Here is a 13,003-nt window from a genome sequence, read left to right on the forward strand (position 1 = left end):
CACGTTATTTATAATTTTTCAATATTCTAAAAATTTTTTTTTAATGTTTTATTTATTTTTGAGACAGAGAGAGCATGAACAGGGGAGGGTCAGCAAGAGGGAGACACAGAATCTGAAACAGGCTCCAGGCTCTGAGCTGTCAGCACAGAGCCCGACGCGGGGCTCGAACTCACGGACCGTGAGATCATGACCTGAGCCGAAGTCAGACGCTTAACTGACTGAGCCACCCAGGTGCCCCAATTTTTCAATATTCTAAATAAAATTGATGTCCTTGTATAAATCTTTGCCTATTTGTCTATTACCTGGAAATGCAGAAGATCTCTCTGGGACAAAGCTTAGGAAGCAATCCTAAGGAATATTAACATTTAAAGAACAGATTGGGGGCTCCCGGGTGGCTCAGTCCGTTAAGTGTCTGACTTTGGCTCAGGTCATGATCTCATGGTTTGTGAGATCAAGCCCTGCATTGGGCTCTGTGCTGATGGCTCAGAGCCTGGAGCCTGCTTTGGATTCTGTGCCTTCCTTTCTTTCTGCCCCTCCACTGCTCGCACTCTGTCTGTCTCTCTGAAAAATAAACATTAAAAAAAATATATTAAAATAAAGGACAGATTATTTCATTTATCCCTTAAAATAATTGTTTCCCCCAATGTTAACATTTTACATAACCATAGTACAAAGATCAAAACCAGGGTATCAATAGGAAGGGTATTCTATAGATACTTTTTGGCACTTTGCTTTTTTTTTCTTAATGGCATATCCTGGAAATCACTACATCAGTTCATAGAAATCAACTTTTTTGTTTCATAACTGTATTGTACTCCATTGTGTGGAGTATCATAGTTTATTCGACCATTTTCTTACTCTTAATGTATGGGCACATAGATTATTTGCAGTATTTTGTAGTTAACAATGCTGCAGTGAGGAACCTGGTGTATAGTATTTTCATACTGTTGGAGTTCTGTCTTCAGGGTATATTCCTGGAAATGGGATGGCTGGGCCAAAAGGTAAGTACATATATAGTTTTGAAATTGTATTTTGTATGTAGTTTTATTATATATTGGCAAATTCCTGCCCTGCAACTTATTTTTTGAAGAAACCAGGCCATTTGTTCTATAGATTCTGCCACACTGAATTTTGCTGACGCATCTGTCATTTAACAAGTTCCTTTCCCCCCTGTATTTAATGTAAGTTGATAATTAGATATAAAAAGGCCAAGAAAGGAAATATGCTCCCCAAATGGCAGCCAGAATTCTTCTATTGCAAGTTTCCTAGTCTCACGTTTGTGTTTTTTACTGCAGCTGTGTAAGGATTTTCCAAAAATCTCCATTTTAGTTTTCATCTGGGTGTTGTTCCAGTTAGATGTTTTAGAGGTCAGCACCATGTGTTGGAGGGTTATTTATTGAGCTCCTACTAGGGCAGTATAGCATACTAATTGAAGAATGTGGGCTCTGGAGGGGTGCCTGGGTAGGTCAGTTGGTCAAGTGTCCCATGCTTCACCTCAGTTGTTGATCTCAGAGTTAGAATTAGGAGTTCTAGCCCCTGTTGGGCTCTGCGCTAGGTGTGGTACCTACTTAAAGAAATATTGGAGGGAGCATGGCCTTCCCAACCCCTTGATTTTAAGGGGCACCTGGGTGGCTTAGTGGGTTAAGCATCCAACTTTTGATTTCAGCTCAGGTCATGACCTCAGGGTTGTGAGGTCAAGCCCCACCCTGGGTGTGGAACCTGTTTACAATTCTATGTATCCACCCCTCTCCCACTGGTTCCTGTGTGCTTGCTATCTCTCTCTCTTAAAAAAAAATAAGTGTGGGCTCTGGAGCAAAACTGCCTACTTATATATATGGTAAGTTATTACCTATCTCCATATATATTTGGTAAATTATTAATCTCTTGGACCTCGATTCTTTGCAGGATGGGAATAATAATAGTATCTCACAGAGTTGTTCTGAGGATTAGATGATTTGTTTTCCAGTTTTTATTTAAATTCCAGCTAGTTAACATACAGTGCAATATTAGTTTTGAGGATTAGATGATTTTAATATATAGAATGCTATTTGGCTCATAGGGAGTGATTAGCTACTATTATTAACCATGCCAATTGCTTTCCTTTTTTTTTTTTTAATGTTGATTTTTGAGAGAGGAAGTGTGCGAGTGCAAGTGGGGAAGGGACAGAAAGGGAAGGAGACAGAGGATCCAAGCATGCTCCAAGCTGTCAGCGCAGAGCCTGATGTGGGGCTCGAACTCATGATCCGTGAGGTCATGACCTGAGCCGAAGTCCAACGCTTAACTGATTGAACTACCCAGGTGCCCCTCCAATCACTTTCCTATTCATGAACAGATAGGTACTGAGCACCTCCTATGATTATTACAGTAGTTTCTTCACCAGTCTCCCTGCTTTTTCTCTGTTCCCCCTTCAGTTGTCTTGAGAATAATCCTCTAGGGTGCTGGGTGGCTCAGTTGTTGAGCATTGGACTCTTAATTTTGGCTCAGGTCATGATCTCACAGTTTGTGAAATCAAGCTCTAAGGTGGGCTCAACGCTGACAGTTTGGAGCCTTAGGATTCTCTCTCTCTCTGTCCCTCCCCCACTCATGCTCGCACTCTCTCTCAAAATAAATAAACATTTAAAAAGAATAATCCCATAAATCAGATTTTGTCTGTCACTCCTTCAAAAGCATCCAATGGCTCCCACCTCACTCAAAATATCCAAAGTCCCTATAAATGGCCTTATGAACCCTAAATAATAGGGCCCACATTACTTCTCTGATTTCCTCTCCTACTGCCCTCTCCATTCTCTCTGTTCCAGGCAAGAGGTCTCCTTGTTCCTTGAACACACTAGGCACACTCTGTGTCAAAGCTTTCATATTTGCTATTCCTCTGTCTGGGATATACTTCCCCTAATGTCTTCATGGCTCACTCTCTTACCTTCAGATCTTTACTCAAATATTTGACAGTCCTCAAAAAGGGCATTTCCTGTTTAAAAATAGCAACCTTGCTTCACCTGCTAACACTCCTTATCTCCTCTTTTGTTTTATTTCCATCCCATACTTCCTCTGACATTACTGTATAGTTTTTTTTTTGACATATTTAATGTCTTTCCCTATACTGGGGCAGAGATTTTTGTCTGTTTTTAACTGCTGAATTCTCAGGGCCTAGAACAGTGCCAATTAACTGGCAAATTAACAGACAACTTTAAATATTTATTGAATGAGTGAATGAGTCATTTGAAGTGTTGTGGAAAACGCACTGGTAGGAAACCAGACTGGCAGCAAGGTTACCTATTAAAAGTAATTCAGATGGTGGTTGGTCTAAACTACTAGAGATGAGAAGTAAACAGATGTAAGCTATTTAGGAGGTGGATTGGCCAGTACTTGGTTTTTGCATTTAAGGATGAGAGGAGAGAGTGAATGCAAGGAATCAGCAGCTCCTATAGTGGTATCATTCACTGAGATGTAGAACATAACAGCTAGTGTGTTGTGGGAGGGAGGGGGCAGGTAAAGAGGAAAAGAATGGTTTCCAATTTCAACATACAGTGGAACAGTCACTATTTTTTAAAATATTTATTGAGTTTTAAGAGAGACCTTGAGCAGGGCAGGGGCAGAGAGAGAGAGAGAGAGAGAGAGAGAGGGAGACAGAATCTGAAGCAGACTTGGAGCTATCCGGGCAGAGCAAAATGAGGGGCTCCAACTCCGGAACCATCAGATCATGACTTGAGCTGAAAGTCCAATGCTTAACAGAATGAGCCACCCAGGCGTCCCTAGTGGAACATTTAGGTGTGGTGGTTCCAGTTGGGAGATGGATATTACAGTCTGGAGCTCCAGAGAGTCATCTGGCCTGGAGACCAAGTTTTGGAATAAACAGGACATGTGATAGAAACGGTGGAAATGCATAAGATCTCCCTGGGACAACGTTTAGGAAGGAGTCCCGGGGGAACACTAACATTCTTCCTTAGGATAATTCTGTAGAGCTAAGTAAAATTATTATCACTTATGTTTTACTGTGAGAAACCTGAAGCTTAGAAAAGTTAACTTATCAATTAGAAGATCTGAGAATCAAATTATGTCTATGAGCTTCTAAAATCGGTCCTCCTTTATATATCTCAAAGCGCACATAGGTATCAAGCGCCTAATAGTTAAAACCTTTGCCCCGCCCTTTCCACCCACCCTTCGCATTTAACTTCATAATTTACGAAGGTGTGTAATGGAAAAAGCCACGCCTCAGGTGGTTTGTCACAGCTCTGGGACTTCTGTGTTACTTTGGGAAGTTGCACACATGCCTCCAGCCTGTACTCCAGGGCTGAAGGGAAAATATTGGTCGATCATTGAGTTCTTTTTATATAGTAAAAGCTATCTTTCACTCAAGAAGCTATACGTTAATAATAAACGAATCCTTGTTACATTTTCGTCCAGTCATGGGTTGGGTTATACACTAATATCAAAAGGCTTCTGTCATTCAGTGTATACCAACTAACGAGAGTAGTTAGCTATGTTTCTAAACACTATTTCCATGTGTCATGTTAAAGTCAGCCGATACTTACATGCAGGTAGAACTTCACGGGGTCACGCGAGAGAATCCGCCACCGCAGAGGGTAGGGCTGGAGGTGTGGCTGCCCTCATTGACAGCTTCGTTTCTACGACAACGGTTGCTGTGGTGCCTACTACGCCTTTCCGTTGGTCACTGCAGAGCATATTGCGGTTCCTCTGGAGGACCTCATTGGTTACGGTTCTGCTGTGTCGGATCTGTCGGGGGCCGTAAGTGAAGTGTCGCAAAGCAGAAAGAAGGCGGGAGTCCGATTGCAAACATCCATCGAGGACGCCCAGGCCGTAGAGGCCGCTATGGCGAGTGCTCCGTGGGCCGAGATTCGTGAGAAATTCCAGGCCGCGCTGGCTTTGTCGCGGGTGGAATTGCATAAAAACCCCGAGAAGGAACCGTACAAGTCCAAATACGGCGCCCGAGCACTGCTGGAAGAGGTCAAGGCGCTGTTGGGCCCCGCGCCTGAGGACGAGGATGAGCGGCCTCAGACCGATGACGGCGTGGGCGCAGGGGACCACGCCCTGGGGCTGCCGGCTGAAGCGGTGGAGGCCGAGGGGCCCATCGCCCAGGGGGCAGTGAGGCTGGCGGTGATTGAGTTCCATCTCGGGGTGAACCACATCGACACCGAGGAGCTGTCGGCGGGGGAGGAGCATCTGGTGAAATGCCTGAGGCTGCTGCGCAAGTACCGGCTGTCGCACGACTGCGTCTCCCTCTACATACAGGCTCAGGTGAGAGCGAGCCGGGCCCGCTGTTGTCGGCCAGAGGCGAGGGATGGAGAGGGCCCCACTCTCGCCAAGGCCAAAGGCAACTGTTATGAGGCACGGTTTGGCCCCGTGTTTTGAAGCTTTGGAATAAACAGCTTGCAAACTCCGACATCACTTGCTGCTTCGCTTAGTCGTGATCAACACATTGGTTTCCTGAGACCTTACTACATCATAAATGCCCTTTCCAACTCTTCTCCACCAGTCCAAATCTTGTTCATTCTATTAAGAAGAAATGCAGAGTAATTTAAAATCTTAATTTAAGGTCTCAAGGAAATGACAACGAATGACCCGAGTGCATGCTTAATTTAAAACAAATTGTTTAAAAATCTTCAGTTTCTATTTTTGCAATATACATATACATTGCAAATATATTATTGCAAATATATGTATTTTCAATATGTATATTTGCAAATATATATTTGCAATATATGTATATTTGCAATATATACTTGCAAATATATATTTGTAATATATATTTTTGCTATATATATTGCAAGTATATATATTTGCAATATATATTTTTTTGCTAAGATTTTTAAACAATTTGTTTTAAATTAAGCATGCACTCGGGTCATTCTTTGTCGTTTCCTTGAGACCTTAAATTAAGATTTTAAATTACTTTGGTCTCTCTCTCTCTCTCTCTCTCTCTCTATATATATATATATATTCCTTTGCTTCTCAGGGAATTCCTGCCCATTCTTCCAAACCCATCTCAAAACAAATCTCATACTTTAGTAACTTTCTTTGAGCATTTTGTTCGAACTTGTATCTTTGAGTTCTTACAATACTCACTGTTTCCCATTTATATGGCACTTGGTTTATTAAGAAATAAATCTGACATTCTCTTCAGGAACCTAACACTGCAAAATACAAATATGTATGAACTCTTTGTATGTGCCAGGAACTTGGGGTAAGCTCACAAACCAGTTCTTAATACATGTGATCCAGGAACATTTACCAAAAATGATGATGTGACAAGTGGGCCACAAAGAAAAACCTCAGAATTAAAAAGGAAATTGTATATGTCATTTTCTTTTATCATGGCCCAATAAATTTAAAAGCTACATAATCACAGGAACTATATATCTTTTTGCACACTATTTATAACTTAGTACCTCCCTCCTAGTAGGCCATTCTAAATATTTGTCCATTGGATTAATGATCTAATGAAATTCATAAGAGATTAAACTCAAAACCTCAATTATTCGAAATTTTCTTTAACTACATGGCTGCCTGAGATCTTCATAAACATTAAACAATTTCAACATAGCAAGAAGAGAATTAGAAACCTTCCTAAATGTAATATAGAGTGCCCAGTATTTACTGTATTTTTATTCTTTTTTTTTAAGTATTTATTTATTTTGAGAGAGAGAGAGAGAGAGTACGAGCAGGGGAGAGGCAGAGAGAGAGAATCCCAAGCAGGCTCTGTGCTATCAGCACAATCTCATGAACCATGAGATCATGACCTGAGCTGAAATCAAGAGTCTGTTGCTTAACTAATTGAGCCACCCAGGTGTTCCACCTGTATTTTGACTTTAATATGCACACTGCTTCATATCTTAGTATGTCTAAAATCAGGATGCATCTTATAGCTGTGTCATAATTTACCTGGCAGTGTTTTCTTGTTGATAGATAAAATAATTGTGTCTTACAGATGTGACATCTTACATTCAATAAAATACAGTATTTCAAACAGCCAACCTTTTCTGAAGAGTGAATTATTTTAGGAATTCTTACTAAAATCAGGAACAAAACTTTGATTAGAACTTCTGGCCATTGCAGTAATATAGAAAGCCATAAGAGTTATTAATTTTGGAAAAAATAATTTATCAAAATAACCATTTGCATATAGGATCCTTGTATACCTAAAAACTAAAGTCATCAACTGAAAAACTATTAGAATGATCAGTTAAATAAAGTGGGGGGATATAAAGTAAATATATAATATCAATAGTGTTCCTGTATATAAGAAACAGTGGCTAAAAGATATTTTTAGAAATTGCATATTATCGGGTAGTAGAACTGATAATTCTAAAAGGAGAGATATGCCAAGTCATTGGCTTGGTATGAACATAATGGCTAAACACAATAGTCAATCTGATACTCATTTGTAGGTTTGTTAGTTTCTGCCAAAATCACAATAATTTTTGTCTTAGAGCTTGACAAAATGAATATGTTTATCTGAAAGAACAAAGAAGAGTGAACATAAAAATATAATAAGAAAAATAATGCACTAAAACTACCCTACCTGGTACTAAAACTATACAGCAGTGTAATTTACTTAGATTCTGTTTGTGCTAATGTTTCTGAACTCTACTGTTCAGTTGATCTGTTTATTCCAATAGCATTACCACACTAGAATTTTATTACATCTAGTATTTGCTATACATGATGAGAGATTTGATCTCACTAATAACAAAGCAAACTAAAAGAATGAAATAGAAAAAATTGTATCAGATTGCAGAGTTTATTAAAGATACAAACTAAAAGAATGAAATAGAAAAATTGTATCAGATTGCAGAGTCTATTAAAGATACCGCTTATACTTGTCATTGGAGAGACTATGAGGAAACAGATACTATCCATTAGCATTATTATTAGTGGAAATACAAATTCACAGAACTTTTCTGGAGATCAGTAGGTATTGAAATTCTGGAGTCAAGACTTTAACTTAAAAATTGCATATCAATATCCTAAAATAATATTGGATCAGGCATGCAAAGGTGTGTCAAAGTGGATGTTCATCACAGCATTGTCAATTAAAAAAAACAACAGCATTGTCAATTTTTAAAAAATGAATGAAATAAATATCAGTCAATAGATACATGGTTAAATAAATATGGATACATTCATCCAGAAGGACAGTGTACAGCCATTAAAAATAATGATTTATAGGGGCGCCTGGGTGGCTCAGTTGGTTAAGTGTCAGATCTTGATCTCAGCTCAGGTCATGGTCTTATGGTTCATGGGATCGAGCCCCACTTGGGATTCTCTCTTTCCCTCTTCTCCCCCCCCATCCCCCCCACCACTTGCACATGAGCTCTTTATCTTTCTCAGAATAAATAAACCTTAAAAAAAATAATGATTTATCTTTGTTAACCAAAAATATCAATATTAAGAGGGAGAGGGAAGAGCATAGGCATGTTTGGAATTAGGTAGAATGATTCCATTTTGTAAAAGACTACATGTGTGTGTAGGAAAAATTTTGAAAGTAACACTTCATGGGAATTTATGATATTCTGACTGCTTTGTCTTAACCTGATATTTACTTCCTGGAAAACTACAAAAATACAAAACCTGGATCCACATTAGATTATTAAAAGAGACTATCCCTTTCTATCTTTGCTGAGTTCTGATGCCTTTAAGAATGATTTTTCTCCAGGTTTTCTAGTTTAAAAAAAAATTAAGTTTATTTAATTTGGGAGAGAGAGAGCATGAACAGGGGAGGGGCAGAGAGAGGGAGAGACAGAATCCCAAGCAGGCTCTGTGCTCAAATCCACAAACCATGAGACCTGTGCCAAAACCAAGAGTCCGACACTCAAGTGACTGAGCCACCCAGGTGTCCCTGCAATTCTTGCTATCAGCAATATATACTTGCATTATCATGTTTTTTTTTTTTTTTAATTAAAAAAAATTTTTTTAAGTAGCCTCCACACCCAACGTGGGGCTTGAATTCATGATCCTTAGATGGAGAGTTGCGTACTCTTCCCACTGAGCCAGCCAGGTACTTCTCATCTTGAGTGAAATTTAACTACTTCACTTTGGTAAATTCCCTAACAAATTGGCAGATTATTCTCCCCCACTCCCAGGATATATATGTATAAAGAACATGGTGTGTGTGTGTGTGTGTGTGTGTAGCTTTATTGAGGTATAACTGACCTACAATAAACTGTACATATCTAAAGTGTACAATTTGATGAATTTTGACATATGTATATACTGATGAAACACTTGGTGCAATCAGCGTATTGACCACATCCACTATCACTACAGGTTTCCTGTGCTCCTGTGTGATCCCTCCCTCCCTCCTTTATTCTCTCTTACCCTTCTCGTTGGCCCCTTCCCTACATTTTCTAGAATTTCATAATGGAGTCATGGAGTGTATACTCTTCTTTTGGTCTGATTTCTTTCACTCTGCAACATTATTTCATCCCTGTGTCTGAGACATTCATTTTTTTTTTTTCTTTCTTTTTTAGTCTTAATATGGTGAATAACCTTGATTGATTTTCTGGTGTTAAAACCAACCTTTCCTTCCTGTGATAAACTCCACTTGGAGTTTGTACCAAGTAAAACTTGGGTGAAGTATTACCCTTTTTATGTATTGTTGGACTCAATTTGCTAAAATTTCAATAATTTTTTGTATCAGTGTTCATGAAGGGATATCAGGCTATGGTTTTCTTGTTATGTCTTTGGCTTAATATGAGATGGAAAGCGTTCTTTCCTCTAGTCTTCTGGAAGAAGTTGTGTAGAGTTAGTATTATTTCTTCCTTACATGCTTGGTAGAATTTACCGGTAATACCTTTTTAGCTGTTTTTATTTTATATCTAACTTTTTTCCTACCTAGTCTGGTATCCTGAGGCAAGAACATGATGATGCTCTAAATGATATAATAGTTTCTTGTGTATTTTAGGATTTATATTATATTTAAATATAATTTATGTAGAATGTCAATAGTAATTATCTTTGTGGAATAAACATTTAAAAAAAACCCACTAACATGTGTCAGTTATATCTCAATAAAAAGAATTGCAAAACACTAACTATTAATTTTGAAAAATCAGATCAATTCCAGATCTGTTGCATGGTCCTTCAAGATCTCAAGCAGGTTATAGTTGAAAAGAAAAACCTTAAAAAAGAAAAAAAAGGAAAGAAAAACCTTAGTCATTTCTAGACACACTCTAGGGTTCTTTTTATCACACACCAGAGTCACTGCTTTCTGTGGCACAGCCTACCATGCATCTAGCAGGTTAAATACATGACCATTCATCAAAATAGATGTGGCCAACTAGTTCTTGGTACTAATAAATCTCTAGGCGAGATTTGATGTCTAGGCAAGATATAGTATGCTGGGGTTAGGCTTAGTGGTGTCATGGCTAAATGGAGTTTCTCGATGACTGTTGGCAGGAAAAATAAGTTGAACTAGAGAGTTAGACAAGGTGACTTGTGGATCCATTTCTAAGATGAGAGAATGAACATTAAGGGAGATTATATTCTCTGAGCCTGGGTGAGCAGAATAATCAGTAAAGTAAATAATCAGTGTGCCAGAGCCCTTCAGATTTCTCCAGTGTCCTGCAAAGGACTTTATAAGTAATAAAGAAGAGAGAACTGTCTAATCTCAGTACATTATCCCTGTGACCTACAGTGTCAGATACTGAGGACTGATCACTTCACCTAAAAAAATTATAGAATGCATACATTATATGAAGCCAGAAGACCAGAGGTCTGCTGTATTCCAGAGTAACGATCAAGTCACCTTTAAGCTGTAGGGTTTTTAAACACTTTTTTGTGCCATGTGCCCCTTTTGTGGTCTAGTGAAATCTGTGTTTCATAAAACAGAATAATGATTTTTAAAAAAAATTTTTTTTAACGTTTATTTATTTTTGAGACAGAGACAGAGCATGAATGGGGGAGGGGCAGAGAGAGAGGGAGACACAGAATCGGAAGCAGGCTCCAGGCTCTGAGCGGTCAGCCCAGAGCCCGACGCGGGGCTCGAACTCACGGACCGCGAGATCGTGACCTGAGCTGAAGTTGGACGTTTAACCGACTGAGCCACCCAGGCGCCCCCAGAATAATGATTTTAAATGCATAGCATAAACTGTAAAGAGTATAAAAGAAACTGATAATATAGAAGTTTATTGAAATATTTTTTAATATTGAAATATTTTTTAAGAATGCATTATATATGTTTCTTTATTCCCACATTAAATATCTAATGAGTTATTTGATAACTCCCATAATTTTAATGTAGTAGAGAATGTAGATGGTATGTTTGAACTACCTGCACATGAAAAATTTTCAATTCTGTAGGTCACAAAATCTCAGGTATTATAATACTGTTGCATTTTGTTTCCTGCATTTATAATGAAAAGAAATGCCAAATTTTAGTAGAACACAGTGAAATACATTTGTCGTGTTTTGCCATCCATGTTCATAGACTCTGAATTTTTCTTTCTTTTCTTTTTCTTTTCTTTTTTTTTCACAGAAGGAGTTATTCTAGATTCTGAACTTTTCTTCATGGATGGGTCCATGGGCCCCAGGTTAAGAATCTGCATTAAAATTTTATTTAAAACAAAACAAAACAAAAACCCTGCTTCTTTATACTTTTCTTATACATACTTTCCTATATATCCCTTTCCTAGGCTAGTAGCCAAAGGTGGTAGAAGTATCAGAAGTATTCCTTGTGTCTGAAGCCCCAAGGGATGAGAGACAGTATAACTCTTGTCTAAAGGGAAGCTAGGCATCCAGTCTTGAGTTCTAATTGCCCTGTAGAAAGCCTGATAGTATAGTCATGTAGCAGGGGACACACTGGCTTTGTTTTCGCAGTGTTATTTAAGATATAACCTGTGTCAGGGCTTCTGGGTGTCTCAGTCGGTTAAGCATACAACTCTAGATCTCAGCTTAAGAGCTTGATCTTAGGGTTGTGAGTTCAAGCCCCACATTGGGCTCTGTATTGGGTGCGAAGCCTACTTAAAAAAAAAAAAAGATATAACCTTGTATCTAATCCGTTTCTCCTTAGCACCTTCATGATTCCAGAAAGAAGTTGGTGCTATGGAAATCAAAAGGAAGTGATCAACTCAAAAGGAAGTGATCAATACAAGAAAAGACACTATAAATGAGGCATCTTTGATTGAGTGGATATAATTATAAAGTTATATAATTAAAAAAAATTTTTTCTTTTCTTTTTATTTATTTTTATTTTTTAATTTACATTCCAGTTAGCATATAGTGCTCAGGAGCAGATTCCTTAATGCCCCTTACCCATTTAGCCCTTCCCCCCACTCCCACAACCCCTCCAGTAACCCTCTGTTTGTTCTCTATCTTTAAGAGTCTCTTATGTTTTGTCCCCTTCCCTGTGTTTATATTATTTTTGCTTCCCTTCCCTTATGTTCATCTGTTTTGTGTCTTAAATTCCTCATATGCATGAAGTCATATGATATTTGTCTTTCTCCGACTAATTTTGCTTAGCATAATACCCTCTAGTTCTATCCATGTAGTTGCAAAGGGCAAGATTTCCTTCTTTTTGATTGCCGAGTAATACTCCATTGTACATATATACCACATCTTCTTTATCCATTCATCCATTGATGGACATTTGGGCTCTTTCCATAGTTTGGCTATTGTTGATAGTGCTGCTATAAACACTAGGGTGCCCCTTCAAAACAGCACACCTGTGTCCCTTGGATAAATACCTAGTAGTGCAATTGCTTGGTCGTAGGGTAGTTCTATTTTTAATTTTTTGAGGTACCTCCATACTCTTTTCCAAAGTGGCTGCACCAGTTTGCATTCCCACCAGCAGTGCAAAAGAGGTCCTCTTTCTCCGCATCCTTGCCAACATCTGTTGTTGCCTGAGTTGTTAATGTTAGCCATTGCCATTCTGACAGGTGTGAGGTGGTATGTCATTGTGGTTTTGATTTGCATTTTCCCCTGATGATGAGTGATGTTGAGCATTTTTTCATGTGACGCTTGGCCATCTGGATGTCTTCTTTGGAGAAGT

General features: G+C 38.7%; 1 protein-coding gene across 1 annotated transcript in view; it reads left to right on the forward strand.

Moving 5' to 3' along the window:
• Nucleotides 1-4,747: 4,747 nt before the first annotated feature.
• Nucleotides 4,748-13,003, forward strand: part of KIFBP (kinesin family binding protein) — a 34,048-nt gene continuing 25,792 nt past the window's right edge. The window contains exon 1 of the mRNA XM_015063365.3: nucleotides 4,748-5,253. Coding sequence (XP_014918851.1) covers nucleotides 4,828-5,253 — 426 coding nt within the window. The 5' untranslated portion in view covers nucleotides 4,748-4,827. The remainder of the gene's footprint in view (nucleotides 5,254-13,003) is intronic.

The sequence above is a fragment of the Acinonyx jubatus genome, chromosome D2 (assembly GCF_027475565.1).
Source record: "Acinonyx jubatus isolate Ajub_Pintada_27869175 chromosome D2, VMU_Ajub_asm_v1.0, whole genome shotgun sequence".
NCBI classification, from domain to species: domain Eukaryota; kingdom Metazoa; phylum Chordata; class Mammalia; order Carnivora; family Felidae; genus Acinonyx; species Acinonyx jubatus.